This window comes from Balaenoptera physalus (genome assembly GCF_965194825.1).
Source record: "Balaenoptera physalus genome assembly, chromosome: 11".
In the NCBI taxonomy this organism is placed as follows: Eukaryota; Metazoa; Chordata; class Mammalia; order Artiodactyla; family Balaenopteridae; genus Balaenoptera; species Balaenoptera physalus.
The window spans coordinates 106,898,491-106,915,851 of NC_138896.1; the positions used below are offsets into that span (position 1 = coordinate 106,898,491).

The 17,361-nt window shown below is 51.3% G+C and overlaps 2 protein-coding genes across 4 annotated transcripts in view; one reads left to right on the forward strand and one right to left on the reverse strand.

Annotated features, from left to right (window-relative positions):
• Positions 1-17,361, forward strand: part of MRPS25 (mitochondrial ribosomal protein S25) — a 229,285-nt gene that overhangs the window by 131,331 nt on the left and 80,593 nt on the right. The window lies entirely within an intron of this gene.
• FGD5 (FYVE, RhoGEF and PH domain containing 5) overlaps positions 1-17,361 on the reverse strand; it is a 114,817-nt gene that overhangs the window by 9,308 nt on the left and 88,148 nt on the right. For both annotated transcript variants that reach the window (XM_082413451.1, XM_082413450.1), the window contains exons 11-18: positions 12,269-12,340; positions 10,900-10,968; positions 7,280-7,363; positions 5,698-5,777; positions 3,371-3,470; positions 2,918-3,055; positions 1,764-1,893; positions 889-1,019 (exon numbers count right to left, since the gene is read on the reverse strand). In XM_082413451.1, the coding sequence (XP_082269577.1) occupies positions 889-1,019; positions 1,764-1,893; positions 2,918-3,055; positions 3,371-3,470; positions 5,698-5,777; positions 7,280-7,363; positions 10,900-10,968; positions 12,269-12,340 (804 nt within the window). The remainder of the gene's footprint in view (positions 1-888; positions 1,020-1,763; positions 1,894-2,917; positions 3,056-3,370; positions 3,471-5,697; positions 5,778-7,279; positions 7,364-10,899; positions 10,969-12,268; positions 12,341-17,361) is intronic.

The following is a 17,361-nucleotide window of genomic DNA, read 5'->3' on the forward strand; positions in this document are numbered from 1 at the left end:
CTTTGAGGGGTGGGACTGAAGGAGTCTGGGGAGGGAGAGAAACTCACTTTTCATCATATAGTCTTCTGTGTTGTGAAAAATTTTTTATCACATATGTGTTATTTACAAGATTTATCACATATGTGTTATTTACAAGATTTTTAAAATGCAAAAGGAATTAAGTTAATGGACAGAACTGTACTCATTTAAAATCCGCATCCCTAACATTTTTTTAAGCCCTTACCACCTGCTACTCAATAATGAATATTAATGAAAAAACTTGGAAACAGCTGATCACTCTTCTTTTGACAGCATGTATATTCATGGCACACATTTGTTTGTGGTTGTGATTAGAATACAGACATGTAATCTGGTCCTGTTTCCAGAATGGAATTGAGTTTAGCTAATTCTGAGGTTTCCTGCAAAGAGCCCCACGACCTTTAGGAGGCTTACCACCTGAGCCCGCGTGGGACCCCCAGGGTGAGAGAATGGTGCAAAGCTCGGGGGCAGGGGCAGGGGGCAGGGAAGGGCTGACGTGGGAGACCTGAGCCAGGACGAACGGCTTTAGACCCAAGTGCCCGGGCGATCTGTGCAGTAACCCTGGGGACTAGGTCTAGGCTGGGGGGACAGGTGCAGAGAAGGATAGGAGAGATGTCTCCTAGCACCACCTACAACCACTTGGGCTCCTGTCCTCTGCCACCAACAGGTGTCTTCTCGGTCACCCAGGAGACGGGCCTGTGCTTCAGGGCTGCCTTTGTTAGCGTGAGTCAGGACGCCTCCCATTAGGGATCGTCTTTGTCCTGAAGAGCCTGGTCCGGCTTGGGCGGGGGGTCGGTCCCTGTCCACTGAGAAGGACCGAGAAACTTCTAAATCCGCAGCCTCCCACGCAGGTAGCCCCACCTGCCTTACCTCGGTCAGTGCCGAAGGGACTTTCTTCTGCTTCTTGAAGGCTGAGGGGTTGATGCTCTGGAAGACGGACGAGAAGGCGCTACTCGAGAAGCGGGCGGAGGACAGGGGGAAGCTCATGCTCACGGGCCGCCCTGCAGCAAGACAAGCGCCGGAAGGGAGGTGAGCGTCCACGCGGATGGGCAAGGAAGCCACGTGTCTGTAAAATCTGAGCTCCCGTCCCTCCCGAGATGGGACCCAGCCTCACTGGGGCGGTTCAGTGTGACCAGAAAGACGGGCACAGCCCCCTCTGCTAACACAAAGGCGGGGCTGGGAGCAGGCCTTCCCTGAGTGCTGGCTAGCCCCTCTTCTCTGAGTCTCCGTGAGGCTGGGCTGTCCTCTCCGATGGCCTCAGGTGGCCCCGGAGGGTGGGGGAGGGGGAGTTTGGTTTTAGGCCCAGGATCCACCTGCTTTCCTTCCAGCTGACCCTGCTCTGCCGAAGCCTGTCCCCTGCGCACGGGCTGTCACGGGCCAGCTCAGCTGCCTCGGGCTCCTTTACTGGAGGACCCTCAGCCCCTCCGCGACCACGACGCCTCTGCTCTCCATCTCGTCATCCTTATTGCAAAAAGGCCCCACGGAACACAGGCCTGCAGAGAGGGCCGCTACGCAGAGCAGACGTGAGCGCCGGCCAACCCTCCTTGCCACAGACGCGTGGACCCAGCGTTTCCCAAACTTAGCTGTCCGTGGAACCCTTCTTCTGGGTGCACCTATGCACTTTCTACAGAACCAACGTTTGGGGAAATGGTTTCTTCCTTGAGGGCTGCTTTTGTTCAGAGCCTCCCCAGGAAGGTGGTTGGGAGAAGCCACGTGGGGAAGAAAGGGAGGGTGGTCCCCGGTACCTCTCATCAGGCCTGGGATGTCCCCGCCCCTCTTCTTCAGCTCCCCGTAGCAGCCGTCACACACCTTGGCCATGCGGTCCTTGAGGTACTTCAGAGGGTACTTGTTCCTTGAGCAGTTCCGGCAGACGATCTGGTGGGGGGATGCGTGTCAGAGGGTCTCACCCCCCCAGCACGTGCACAGTGACGCGTCCGCGCCCCCTGCCCGCTTGCCCCACCTCCTCCAGGGCCCCGTGCTCTGAGCACAGTAATTATGTTTCTGTGCAGGTGCTTATCTGTTTTTCTTTTCTAAAAATTGAGATATAAGGGATACGTAACATTATTTTAGTTTCAGGTGTACAATGTAATGATTCAATATACATATATACAGTGGGCCCTCCATGTCTGTGGGTTCCACATCCACAGATTCAACCAACTGTGGATCAAAAATATTAAAAATATTCCAGAAAGTTTCAAAAGCAAAATGTGAATTTGCCATGTGCTGGCCACTGTTTACACGGAATTCATGCTGTATTTATAACTATTCACATAGCATTTACATTGTATTAGGCATTATAAGCGATCTAGAGATGACTTAAAGTATACGGGAGGATGTGTGTAGGTTATATGCAACTACGACCCCATTTTACATAAGGGGCTTGAGCGTCCTTGGATTTTGGTATCCACGGGGATCCCAGGATCCTAGAACCAATGCCCTGTGGACATCAGGGGAGACTGTATGCTGAAATGGTCACCACAATGTCCAGTGAGCATCCATCTACCACATACAGTTACAATTTTCTTTTCTTGCCATGAGAACTTTTAAGATCTACTCTCAGCAACTTTCAAATATACACTACACTTTTGCTAACTATCATCGCCCTGCTGTAAGCTGATCTGTTTTTCTGATGAGCCCGTGCCCTTAACCGTGACAGGATGCTTTCCACCCCGGGATAACCACCACATCCGCTACGACTTCCTTTTGAGAGCTTGCTGGTGTAGTGGGATGGGCCTGGGATTTGGAGTCCTGGTGGGAGGGTACCAGTAAAAGGGGAATTAACTTCACAGGGTTGGTGTGAGCATGCCCCACTCTGGGCCCGACACGCAGCAGCTGCTGGATGCCCCCCCGGTCCCCACCGACGCCGCCCCCACGCCCACAGCCCCCGACGGCGACTCACCTTGCCGCAGGCGTGGCAGTGGTGGCGCCTCAGGGTGAGAGAGAAGTCACAGCCGCAGTTCATGCACATCATCACGTGTGTGACAGGCACTAGGGTCGGGGGCCTCTCCCCCAGGCTGACCCCCAGCCTCTCCCGTATCTGGAGCAGGGGAATTGGGCAAGCAGCGGGGTCAGGAGACCAGCTGGATGGGCGCCCCCCTACCCCGTACGGGGTGTGTACGTGTGTGGGCGGGGTGGACTCCACTTCTACAGGCTCCCCTGCAACCCCCAGGAGCTGACCTCGGTTACAAACAGAGCCGTAGGTGCCAGGCTCTGGGCTGCACAGTGATGACCCTGAGCCGGGCGCGGGGAGGACCCAGGGCCCTGATGGAAGGAGAGGCGAGGCCTCGTGGGTGTGCAGGGGCCCCAGGGAAACCCAGGTCTGTGAGACGGGCGCCCCAGAAACCCCACTCACCTCCACGCTATGCTGGAAGGCAGCCAGGGCCTGGGCCTTGTAGTCCTCAGGGAGGGCTCTGCTCAGACAGCTGTGCCACTCGTCCCTCTCTGCACAGGAGCTGTGGGCATGAACTGGAGTGAGCGAGGGGCACACAAGGGCTCTGCCTTCCGCCCTCTGGGGGCGGACCACGTCCTGGTGGCCCCCGCCCCTCCCCGACGCCGGAGCCTCTCTCCCCCATGCCCGAAACCCCACTGGCCAGCCCGGCCACCCGCCAGACGGGCCAAGGCTTGCACCGCAGCACCTCTGCTTCCGAGCAGGCGGCCCCAAACGTTACTTGTCTTTGGGCTCTGCCTGTAACAAGGGAACATCCAACACTGCTCCTCTAACTCCCAGGGCTGTTGTAGGGACCAAATGACACGTGTGGTGTGGAGGACTCTGTCGAGGACACAGCACCGTGCAAAAGCAAGGGGTCCCACACTTCAGGGGGGCAGGCTGGCAGGGGGGCTGAGGGCCAGGTGCCACTGGGAGGGTGGGTGGATAAATGCTGGCAACGGTCACCGTCCCACTCTCTCCACCTTCCTCCTCAGTTTCCCACACAACTTCCCACTCACTCATCCAAAACGCAGACTTCCCATCCCCGCTCCGAGCCTGGCAGGGTCTCCTGAGTGGTGAGAGCCACACCTGGCCTGAGCTGCCCCAGAGCACCTTCAGGGTGGAAATTCTCACAGAGCCCCCTAGATGTCATTCCCACCCCGTACTAAGCGTGCGGACTTAAACCAGAAGAAGGGACCAGTTTGGCCTGGGAGGGAGGGTGGTGGGCAGCCAGATGCCACGCCCCTAAAAGGAGATGCATGAGTCCCCTGGAAGCTTCAGCGTGAAGTATCTGGGGCTAGCAGGAAGGTGACCGGCCTGACAGTGGCAGTGGCTCCTTGAGGCCACTGGCCAAAGGGCAGTGCCTCTTCCTAGGAGAGACGGGCAGCCCCACCTGAAGGGCTGAGCGTGGCCGGTCAGTACCCTCACTTCACGGTTGGGCAAAAGGAAACCATACCCTGGGCCTCCTCATGCCCCTGATTTTACCTAGAGATAAGGAGAGGAGAGGCCATGGAATCCCACCCAGGCATCACCTCCTCCAGGAAGCCTTCCCTCACTTCCCCAGATGGAGGGGTCACTCCTTAGAATTTCCAAGGCTACTTCTACCCCCTCAGGCAGTAGATAGTAGTGGAGAAGTGCTCTGGCTCACACAGTCCGGCGTTTGAACACCAGTTCTGCCTCACATGGATGTGGAACCCCTCTCTAGGCCTCAACTCCCTGCACATGGGAGGAGCTGCAGACCCCACCTCCAAGGGTGGTGCTGAGGATCCGAGGATGCGCCTGACACCTGGCAGGTGCCCAGTGCATGTCACCTTTGTCATCACTACTATTACAGCAGTTATGCTCTGCTAGGTCATAACTTTCCAACCTGTAAAGTGGGCTCTTCTGAGCAAATCAAGGCTTAGACAGTTTGTGTCCTCAGCACAGGACTGGGCACTGAGGACGGGAAAGCGCATCTATGAGAGAGCGTGTGCATCAGGCCAGACGTCCCATCCCACACCCAGAACCACGCCCACAAGGGGACCTGCTGCCGCCCGGGTCACACGCTGGCTGGGAGGGAAGACACCCCAACCTGGGCAACTCTGTACCCCTACTGTGCCCAGAGAGGCCCCTGGCAGGAGCCCCTGCTCCCTGGTTTCTGAGCCCCACCCCCCAGCTTGACCTGGCCTTGCCCTGAAAGAGGGAGGGGGGAGCTCTTTCTCTGCCAGAAGCCAGCGAGGAGGGGTCCCCGGGGCAGAGCTCGAGGGCCTAAAGAAAACAGCCATCTCTGATAGAAAAGCCTTACCCCCAAACAGGGAAAGTAAAATGATGAATGCTCACTCCTTACTTTTCTCTCACTCTCCAGACCTGGAAGCCTAAACGCAGACCTTTTTGTGAACTAAGGTGCACCATGCACTTTTCACTGGCTGTAACTTTTCTTACTGCTGCAAAGACCCAATAATCCTTAGGGTTTTACAACGATGAGATATTTTTATATTTAAGCAATGGGCTCTGGAAACCCCTGAGATTCTATGTAAAGTATTATGTGTATGCTCATTTTTTTTCTGGGGAGAGAAGTCATAGTTTTACCAGATTCTCCAAGAGGCCTGTGATCCAAAAAAGGACAAGAAATAATGAAAAGACAAAAGTCCTTTACCCAAAAGGATACCAAAATAAAAATGACAACACTTCCAGCATCTGCTATTCCAAATGTTCCCACCAGCAAAATCCTGCCCCTTCTGCCCCAGACCCTCCCTCCTTTCCCCTCCTCCTACCTTGCAGACAGGGTCAGGCAGGACTCGGAAGTCTCGATCTTCAGGGCATAGGGCACTTTCTCCATCACAGGGCGGCTGACCTGGAAACCAAGAGCGGCCCCTCAGGATGGGGGCGGGAGGGGTCCTGCCACTGCCCCACTCTGAGCCTGAGTTTCCTCATTGTAAAGGGCAAACCTTTCTTACGTGGAAGATGGGGGGTGTGTGTTTGTGTGTGTGTGTGCATGCACGCGCGGTGAGGGCTCGGCTGCCGACTCCAACTCTGTGGCCACCCGCCCACACTCAGGAAGGCTACAAGCATCCCTCTTAGAACCCATCGTTCTGGACAAGTACCTGTCCAGTGGCCACCCTCCCTCACGGCCTCTGTCACAGACTCCTGAGCAGAATCTTTGGTTCAAAAAGGGAAGCCGCCTCCCAGCTGAAGGAGGTGTTTCCCTTCCCCTTCTCCAGGTTAGGAGCCTCAGGAGCGGGAAAGCCCCTGCAGGGCCCCTGCAGCTCTTCCTCCCTCCCGTCCCTCCGCCCTCCCAAACGACAGCCCGCACCCAGTTCCCCCACTTGAGTGCTCCCCTCTCTGACCCTGCCCCCAGGCTGGGCTAGAATTAACTTCCTAAAACTTCCTGCTCATTGAGAATCCCCATCAGCTCCCAACCAGCCCCGTATTCGGGACCCAAGTTACAGCAAGTGAGGTAACAGCTGTGTCGCCTTCCCTTCTCTCCAAGCTCACCCGTGAGAATGTCCAGCTGGGCTGGCATCTCTCTCACATTTAAGAAATATCTGCCACTTGAATAGGCATTTGCACTCCCATGTACATTATTCACAGCAGCCAAAAGGTGTAGGCAACCCAAGTGTCCATGGATGGATGATGGGTACACAAAGTGTGGTCTACACATACGATGGAGTATTATTCAGCCTCAAAAAGGAAGGAGATTCTGACACTTGCTACCACATGGATGAGCCTTGAGGACATTATGCTCAGTGAAGTAAGCCAGTCACAAAAGGACAAATATTGCATATGATTCCACTTATATGAGGTCCCTAGAGTAGCTAAATTCATAGAGACAGAGAGTAGAATGGTGGCTCCCAGCACCTAGCGGAGGGGGGATGGGGAATTAGTGTTTAATGGGGACAGAGCTTCACACTGGAAAGATGAAAAGAGTTCTGGGGTGGATGGTGGATGGTGGATGGTGGCAGTGGCAGTACAACAACGTGAATGTACTTGATGCTGTCAAATTGTGTACTTAAAAATGGTTAAAATGGTAAATTTATATTATGCATATTTTACCACAATTGAAAAAAAAACACCTGCTTGTTTCCTCCCTCCAAGCCTTTCCTTATGCATTTCCCTCCTCCTAGGACCCCCTTCCTTCTCTCCCTTCCCTATTTGTCCAAATATTATCCACTCTGAGGGACTCAGCTCCCCCGCCCAGGAGGCCTCCCTCACCCTCACTCCCCCTGGACTACCTACAACAGAATCCTGCTGTAACTCACAACCCAGGCTCCCTCACCTCCGCTGGTCTGTGAGCTCCACAAGCAGGGCTGTGTCTCCGCCTCCCCTGGGGTCCCCCCGCCCACCCCAGGTATCTACCTTCATGCTGGCCACCGCCAATGCGTTCTTCAGCCGGTACTTCCCATCCTTCTGGGGATACGTGTACAGGAGCACATCACTCATCTGGGGAGAGGGGAACCCCATCAGACGTGTCTTGGCCCCAGAAGGCTGTGCTGGGTGTGTCCTGGAGCATCACTGAGCAGAGGCATCTTGCATTCCCCGTGACCCACACAGGAGAGCAAAGCCGCTCTGGGCTGAAACGGGACACCCTTCCCCGCAATTCCACTCTGACATAGACACCCAGGAGGAACAAATGCAGATAGATGCCCACAAAAAGTCAGGTATGGGAATGTTCCTAGAGGATTATTCATAACAGCCCCAAAGGAAAACAACCCAAACGTCCGTCAACAGGTGACTAGACAAAGAAACTGTGGTTCATCCACACCTCACAGCCACACAGTAACCACAGAGCAGACAGATACATGCCTGATGACAGGGCTCAACCTCCAACACATGCCAGGGAAAGAAGCCAGACTCTGGAGTACACGCTGCTTCACAACATTTATATGAAGCTCCAGAGCAGGCAAAACTAATCTATACTGATGGAAACAAGGCCAGTGGTTGCCTGGGGTGGGGGTGGGGGAAGGTGCCTGACAAGCGGCACAGGGGAACTTTCTAGGGGCTGGATATGTTCCGTACCTTGACCCAGGTGGTGGTCACACGATGATATACAATTGTCAACACATACTAACACGTACACTTAAAACTGATGCATTTAACTCTATATAAATTAAGCCTCAGGGACTTTCCCGGTGGTCCAGTGGTAAAGAATCCACCTTCCAATGCAGGGGACACAGGTTCAACCCCTGTTCGGGGAACTAAGATCCCACATGCCGTGGGGCAACTAAGCCCGCGCGCCACAACTACTGAGCCCACGCGTCTCAACTAGAGAGAAGCCCGCACCAACTAGAGAGAAGCCTGCGCGCCGCAACGGAAGATCACGCACGCCACAACAAAGATCCCACGTGTCGCAACTAAGACCCAACACAGCCAAAAATAAAAATAAATAAAATATTAAAAATTAATTAATTAAGCCTCTACCAAGCAAAGTTAAGGAAGGAAGGGAGGGAAGGGGGAAGCTCCTTGGGGACAGGGAGCTGGTGTGTTCTATTCACCGCCGTACCTCCAGCAACGTAGTAAGTGCTCAATTAATATTTGTTGAATGAACAACTGAAGCTTCCTGCCCCGAAGCAGGGCAGAGGTGAGGAAACATAAGGAAAGTCACTTCTCCTCCGGAGAGAGTGTTTCTGTTTGGCTAAAAGTTTACAGCTTGAAGAGCCGACGCCACGCTCTGGGTGGGGCTGTGGGCCGTCAGTCCTGACCCTGCTCTGCAGCAGCTCTGTGATTATGGACAAGCCGTTGCCCTCTCTGAGCCTCAGCCTCCTCACTTCCCAAGCGGGGGACATCCCCACCCCCACATCACTACAAACATTGAGAGTGGCCCCCAGTGAGCCCCTATGCGTGGGAGCCAAGGCAGACTAGGGGTGTCCTGAGGATAGAACAGGACAAGGCATCTCGGGGTCTGAAATGGAGCAAGAACTCAGGATTTACACTCCTCTCCCTGCAGACAGAGTCTGCTGAGGGGACAGAATGGATGAGTTTTCCTGCCACCAGCTCTCCTGGTGCTTCTGGCCAGGGCGGTGCGGGAGACCCAGCCTGGGCACTGAGCTGCTGTGTGACCTCAGGCAAACCCTTCCTCTCTCTGGGCCTCACTGTCTATAAACAGAGTTGGAATAGACCAGGGTTGGCAATTTTTTCCGTAAAGGGCCAGATAGTAAATATTTCAGTTTCTGTGGGCCAGGTGGTCTCTGTCGCAACTGCTCAACTCAGCTGCTACAGCCTAAAATCAGCCACCGACAATCATAAAAGAATGCGTGAGGCTGCGTTCCAATAGACCTTTCTGAACAAAACAGGCAGCAGGCCGACCCCTGGGTCAGAGGAGCCTTCAAAGCCCCTTCTGGCTCTGTTCTTCTAACACTGACAAGGACTACTGGCCATTCCACATGCACTCCCGGGCAGGCCAGGTGCTGGGCTAAGCCCCTGGAATGATCTCAATTCATCCCCCAGCAATTCCCTCAGGCAGGTGCTGTTATTATCATCCCCATTTCACAGAGGGAGAAACCGAGGCACAGCCTGGCTACACAACCTCCCAGGATCACAAAGCTCATCAGTGGCAGAGCCAGGGTCACGAGTAAATGAGGGTGCCTCAAGTGTGTGCAGGGTAGTGTGCTGGTGGTGGTCACATGGTGACCAAACCCTGCCCACCCTGGGGAACCCGCCTGTGTCACTACCACAGCGGTTCCAGCCTTCCTGTGGCTGCCCCTCGAGCCCCTGCTGCCATGGCAACGCCACGAGCACCCAGGGCTCTATGAGTGGTCCAGGACCACGCTGCCTGCCTTGCACTGCAGCTCCAGCCAGCCAGAGGGAGGGGTTCTCACGGGAGGTGACAGGTGGCTGCGAGGAGGGAACAGAGGGAGAAGAGCCTCTAAGCTCGGCGCCCCTTGTGCTCTATGAGGAGCGGAGTGACCCACTGAGGCCAGGCTGGGGCCTCGGGACACGTGCCACAGAGGCTCCCCAAACCCTGATGGGCAGCCACAGATGTGCCGCTTCAGTCAGGCTCAGGATTCCTCTGCTCAGGACCATGAGCCCTCTCTGAAATTCAGTCCTCAAGTGGCAGAGGGTCTATCTGAGGCCTGGTGTAGACCCAGCTCGTGAGTGGGAGACCCCATCTGCAGCCAATGACGCCACGAGACTCACAGAGCTCCTCCAGACACACCACGCTCCTCCCGCCTCTACGTTTGCTTATGCTGTTCCTGCTCCTCCAATGCCCTTCCTTTGTCGGCCTGGTCCTACACACTGACTCAGAGCCTCTCTCCTTTTACTTTGCACACGATTGTAACAAAGTGTAACGAGGCTGTTAGGGCAGCCACAACTGCCAGTAACAAGAGATGACAGCTAATGGCGAAGGAGCAGAGAGAAAAATTACATCCAGCAGAGGGAAGAACTTAAAAGGCAAAACAACTTGCGGGGTCGGGGGCGGGTCTCAGGACTGGGGCAAAGAGCTGCTTGTAGCTCGGTAGCCACTGAGGTTGATGTTACTATACCCCAGGCCTGGACATTCCCTGGTGTTCCAGACTGTGGCGGTAAATCATCAAAAATGTTACGGATATCCCATCCTGTGCACAGTGGAGAAAGGGCTGGGCTCGGGTCAGAACCCTGGTTCCCTTCTGGGCCTCTGCCACCGACCTGCGGGCAGATCCGGCCAAGCCAACCCTCCTTTCTGGATCTCAAGTTTTCTCGTTTGTTAGATAAGGCAGTTGAACAGCTATTCCCGGTTTAAGAACTTCTTGGTTTTAGGATGGGCACCTGGGTAATTAAATTTTGGCAACATTCCCCTCAAAATCATTCAAGTAATACATGAGGGATGGGTTGTAAAGGCCTCAGCTTTCTGGAAAGCTCGGCTATTCAGAATGATCCTCACCCGAAGGATTACGCTCTGGTCTAGTCTCCCCTTTGCTTCCAGCTGTCCTTGAGTACTGCCCCAGAACACCTTACAGAACTTGACAGTCCTGGGGCCTGGAGGGGGGCCAGGTACTTACCAGAAACAGGTGTCGGGGGCGTCTGTTTTTCCCTGTTACTTTCATCAGTGTTCCTTCCTTCAGAAACTCCTGTGGGGAGAGAAGCAGACCTCCGTGGTCAGGCTGACACCCCCCTATGTCCTGGAGAAGGATGGGGGGAGGCCCTTTAGTGGGAAACAAATTACGGTGCCTCCCAGAATACCAGAGAGCAACTCGTGGGAGAATTCCCAGCTTAGGAGACGTGCTCCGTGTTTGGTGGAGCAGCTCTGGGGACAGGCACCTGGCCTTTCAGGAGCATCCACCTTGAATTACATCAATCACAGACACCGTTCTGGCCACAGAGCGGTCCGAACAATGACTCGCTTGCTGGTTCGTTACCACAAGGGGTCCAATCGGAACAGAGCCTTTGAAAGTTTGCTAAAACGGCTGAAGACCTGTGAACAGTTGTTACAGCCCCCTCAATTCTGGAGGATACAAATAGATGTTTAATAAATATTCACTAAACTGATGACGCGGGCCAAAACATTAGGTGTGATTTGACACCTAAGTGCAATCTCTCATTCCTTTGTTCCTTGTCCTTCATGGACTGGAATAGGTAATAAACACATTTTTTGACTATTCTTGAGCTGAGTTTTATGTTTTCCATTTGGAAGCTTAAAAGTTGGTAAATTTGTCTCTTAAAAAATGTTATTTCTAAATTTATTTATTTATTTTTGGCTGCGCTGGGTCTTCATTGCTGTGCGTGGGCTTTCTCTAGTTCCGGCGAGCGGGGGCTACTCTTTGTTGCGGTGCACGGGCTTCTCACTGCGGTGGCTTCTCTTGTTGGGGAGCACGGGCTCTAGGTGCACGGGCTTCAGTAGTTGCAGCACGCGGGCTCAGTAGTTGTGGCTCGTGGGCTCTAGAGTGCAGGCTCAGTAGTTGTGGCACATGGGCTTAGTTACTCCACGGCATATGGGATCTTCCCAGACCTGGGCTTGAACCCATGTCCCCTGCACTGGCAGGCGGATTCTTAACCACTGTGCCACCAGGGGAATCCCCCAAAATGTTACTTTTAAAATGTTTTGTTGGGGTTCCTGAGAGATGATTTCCCTGATTTCTCAGCAACTGGACTAAACTAAGAATACTGGTGTCTCTTTTTCTCAGAGGGACACGGAACCCAAATGGCACTGTTTCTTTAAAGGCCCTGAAAGCAGAAAACCCCAGGGGAGGCAGCTGGGGGGCCTGGGGAGCCCAGCAGAGCCCTTGCCCTCCCCCCACCCTCCTGGGTGAACGGCACCTGCAGCCAGGCCTGCCTGGGGCCAGCCCAGCTGAACAATGGGGCTTATCAAGGCCTCGCCTGCCTGCCGGGCTGCCCCCTGCCCTTGCCCTTGGCGGCGGTGGTGGCACTCACCCTTCCTGGCTGGAGGAGATCCCCTTGGCCCCGAACGCTGTGCTCAATGTGGACCAGCTTCTGCAGGTTTTCCTGTTGGTGGGAGCAGGGCGAGGGGGAGATGGTCAGGACGCCTCATCTCCTTTGTAAGGAGTGGCATTGTTTCCACTTCAGAGGAGGAAATGCAGCCCAGAAGGGACTTGCTCCCAATCTGACCTCCTGTCGGTGGCAGGACCAGGAGTTGAGCCTGGGTCTGCAGGATGCCACCTCTGTGGACTGCCTACAAGCAGGCTAGTCTTTCTGGCCCTGGGGTCTGACACTGCCATCTTTCTGCATGCCATGGAGATGGTCACGTGGCCTCGCTGTGCTGTCCGATACCCGTTTGTCTCCCAGCCTCTGCTCCTACTCTAGCCTGTGTCCTCCGTAACACCTGGAGCATCTGGACCTCAATAACCCAGAGGTGACAGATGCCCAAGGCTGGACTGGCTCTGTGGGCTTGCGCCCTTGGGGGTGGTGGGGGACGGGCAGGGCCTGAGAGAGAATAACCAAAAAAGCGTAGCACCTGTGGAGGAAATGCTCCATGTTCCCTCAAGAAAAACAAGTGTGCTGGGACCTCCCTGTTGGTCCCTCACTGGGAATCCACAATACGTAAGGTGACATGCCCCCAGGCCTATGCACAGCATCCCGTAAAATTAGAAATGACAAGCACCTAACCCATGGGGCACACGCCCCTTAACCTTTTGCAGGGTTGTTTCTAAAGTCAATGAACAAGGTGAAAATTGTGTGTAGAGAAAATGTCTTGAATTTCAGGCCTTGACACTGTCCCCCGTTTAGGGCATAAAATCCTACCCATTAGAAATGTATATAAGTTGTTCCACTTCCGCTTATCGTGTAGGAGCTGCAAGGAAACCATGCCCCCAACCTAACAGGGAGAAAAAGCCCTATCATCTGCAAAAGCATAACTCTTCTTATGCCTATGGGAGAGGTGGGGTCCCAAGGCCATCAGGTGAACTGAGTCCCAAAGACTGACCACAGCCCCACCATGGAAACACAAGAGGAACGAGCTATTCTGCCTTTGGCAACACATGGGGAGGAGGTGGTCGGCATAGAGCAGGTGAGAAGAAAGCAGCTAAAATGTTAATAGATTCTTAAAGGTCAGGTGTGGGCTGGTGGGACAGTTCAGAATAACAGGGAGCCCCAGACACAAGGGGCATCTGCAGTCACTTGCAAGCTCTTTTCCAGGAGTTTCTGCCAGGTACTTACAAGGAAGACTGGGGCCGGAGAGAACCCCCTCTTGGTGGTGAAGGCAAGCAGGCTACCACTGGGGGCTGGAACAAAACCCTGCCCACTTCCACAGGCCCCTCTCTGGTACAAAACCCTTCAGCCACTGGGGGAGGTGGGGCAACCCTCCCACTCCCAGAGCCCAGGCAAAGAGCCACCCACTGCTTCTGGGGAAAGGGCAGAAGCTAAAGATATCTGTTCCAAGAAGAGGTGGGTAACCTCTCAGGCCCAGGATCGTGCACCAACACAAAGCAGAAACCTGTCAAAGACCTGCCAGAGACACACAGCAGAGTTTTGCCACCATGCAGAGGAGAGGCAGGAATGCTGAGAGAGCCTGGCTCACAGGCCCTACTTAAGACTGAGGCTTGTCCAGGAGAGCTGTGACCTATGAGCCTAGCACTGAGTAACAGGAAACAGTGGTCTACCCCTGAGAAGGGGCAAGAACAAAGAGATCTCCGAAGATGGAGCAGGAACATGAGAAAAACTCTCCAGCACCTCAGGCCCAACAAACAGCATCAGGTAACGGCAGTCCCGTTCTGGAGGAGCATGAAGTCTGTGGGGCTCTGAAGGCGAGGATGGTGACAACAAAACCTAAACCCAGCTCAGCTACTGACTGGATTGATGCAACTCCCACCCTCGACATGAATGGCATGAGTGAAAAAGAAGCATGTCCACTTCTGGAGGTAGACACTATTTCCCCCAGTCTCTACAGTTCTTCTACACATAATGTCTGGTATTCGATTAAACATTATGGGAAACACAAAAAACAAGAACAAACCCCAACTCATTTTCAAGAGATAAAGCATTCAAGAAAACCAGAATGTGAGGTGACACAAATGTTGGAGCCATCAGACAGGGACATTAGAATAACTATGATTAATATGTTAAAGGAGCTAGTGGAAAAGGTAGACAGCACGCCTGAACAGATGGAAATGTGAAAAATAAGAAATGTGGTATCAGAAATGAAGAATTCCTTTGACAGGCTTAACAGCAAACTGAACACAGCTGAGGAAAGAATGAATGAACCTGGGAGATAGGTAAGTTGAGATTCACCAAACTGAAACACAAAGAGAAAATAGAGTGGGGGTGGGGAGGAAGAACAGAGCATCCAAGAGAATTTTCCAAAATTGATGAACAACAACAAATCACAGGTCCAGGAAGTTTAAGAATCACAATAGGATAAATGCCACACCCCTCCAAAACACACATACTTAGATATCATAGTCAAACTTCTAAAAGTCAAATGTAAAGAGAAGATCTTGAAGGCAGCTAGTAAAAAAGGGACACATTACATAAAGAGGATAAATATAAACATTGCAGCAGATTTCTTCTCAGAAACTAGGCATGCCATAAGACAGTGGCATGGCATCTTTAAAGTTCTTAAAGAAAATATTGGTCAACCCAGATTTCTACACCCAGGAAAAATATTTTCCAAGAAGGAAGGTAAACTGATCAATTAAATAAATGCATGTTAGATGGCAGGAGCCAGGTTTCTCCCTGTTGGAGTGGAAATTTACAGATAAGCCAGGGAAGGAGGCTGGAATGATCCGTTTGGTAAGAATCAGAGTTGAAGACATCAGTAAGAACTCACATCTAGCTTCATACAGGTGGTTATATATAGAAATAGCTATAGATATGAGTATATACACAGGTTGGTATATACACATTTATTACTTTGCTCTATAGCTAAGAGAATCTAGAAGAAATGATACCCCAATAGCAATGAGTAAACCTGGTGCCCAGATCTTGGTTTCTAATACCATTATCCAATTAAAGGACCAAGCCTCCTTGGAGAAATAGCTGATTCTAGAACTGGGGCAGGAAATATACAACATGAACCTGGAGCATCTTGTAGTGCCAGAAAGTAAGGAAGTGCTCAAAAAATAAATAAACAAAATAAAAATCCCCACCCAAACCCACATCGATGGGGGTATGTGAAAGGGGCACAGGAACCAACTGGCCAGGCTCTCAATGGCCAAAGCTGGAACAATTTGAGAAATAAAATAAAGTAGATGGGATTAGAACTCAAACATAAAATAAATATCTGTGAATTCTTACTGATATAAATAATTTATTTACAATTAGTGAATACATTAATAAATGAGGGAGAAGAGACAAATTTCCCTTGCAGAAGAATTCCAAATAATTTAGGTAGATACCCTGCTCTCAAGAAGAGGGAGCATAGTTCCCCATTCCTTAAATATGGGCTGTGCATAGTGACTTTCCTCCAAAGAGTACGGACAGGGCAGGTGGGGCTGGAACTTTACATGGAGAAATCCGACAAACACAACCTTGGCCAGGTGATCACGGTCAACATCAACAGTCATACAACAGGTTGCCAGTATGTACCCTTCATATGATATGATTAGAGTAGTACTTTCTGTGATCTTCTTCCCCCTGAACTACAAACCTAGTCTAATCATGAGAAGAACATCAGACAAATCCCAACAGAGGGCATCCTACACTAGAACTGATTGGTATTCTTCAAAACTGTCAAAGTTACCAAAAACAAAGAAAGCCTGAGAAACTGTCACAGTCAAGAGGAGCCTAAGGAAACATGACATCTAAAAGTGATGCGATAAATATCTAAAAATCTTGTATGTTCTGGTATAATGTTGTAAGTCATAATTCTAGTTATTACTTTAAAATGTATATATCAGAAATAACTAAATTTCCTTGTCAATTGCATTATTATGTACTTTCATCAAATCTTTAACCATGGTCATTTTTAAGTCTTTTGTCATTTACAGACAGTTCTGAGTGTACTCTGATGCTTATGCAAAAATGTTCCTATAAAAGGGTTTCATCTTCAAGGAATTCATGGAAAAGACTCTGACAAGTACAGGTTTCTGGTAACTGACTGTACTGCTGAACTGAATGAATAAGCATTTTCAGAACTCTAATGGAAAACTGATGAATTCATAAAAGTGCTAACAAAAGATCAAGACGAAAAAAAATTAATTACATGGGACTGAGTGAACTGATGAGGATGATTATAATTTTTGTGACTTTCTGTTTGAATAAAAAAAAAAATCCCACAAGGACTCAGAGGCAAAAAATATACAAGTCAATTTTCACTGCAAAGTAAAGGAGCTGTTACAGTGGAGGATTACTGGACTGAATGTCAATATTATGACATAGTATGAGTGTGTTTCGTGTTTGGTAATTGCAATCATTGTTACTTTTGTTGTGGTCATCCATTTACAATGCTTGGTGTCAGTTTATTTATCTCTTGTAAAAATAAAATACAGTGTGTGTGTGAAAAAAAACCAAAAAATAAAACAAACAAAAAAAACATAAAAATAAAAGTGATGCGATATCCTGGATGAGAACCTGGAGAAAACATTAGGCAAAAATTAAGGAAATCTGAATGAACTATGGTCTTTAGTTAATAATACTACATCAATATTGGTTCTTTACTGTAACAAATGTACCATGCTAATATAAGATGTTCGTAACAGGGGAAACTGTGGCATGCATGCGAACTTTCTGTATAATCTTCTCCATGTTTTCTATACATTTAAAATTGTTCCCAAAAAAGCTCTATTCAGAAAGCAGAATGGTGGTAGCCACAGGCTGGGGAGAGGTGGGGATGGTGGTGTTTCAGACTGTGTGTTGGACGGTATGTGGGTCCCATTTTGGATTGGCGGGGTGGTGGGATCTGGCCTTTCCTGGAAACCATACCTCCAGCTATGAGCTGTGTGAGGAACTGTGGTAATGGTTTGATGTGAGCATAAACCCCAAACGAACGCCGCCCTCCTCCAAGTAGCCTTCGCTGGTCCTCACAACCAATAAGTACTTTCCAGATTCTACTGAAGGCCATCTGGATTCAC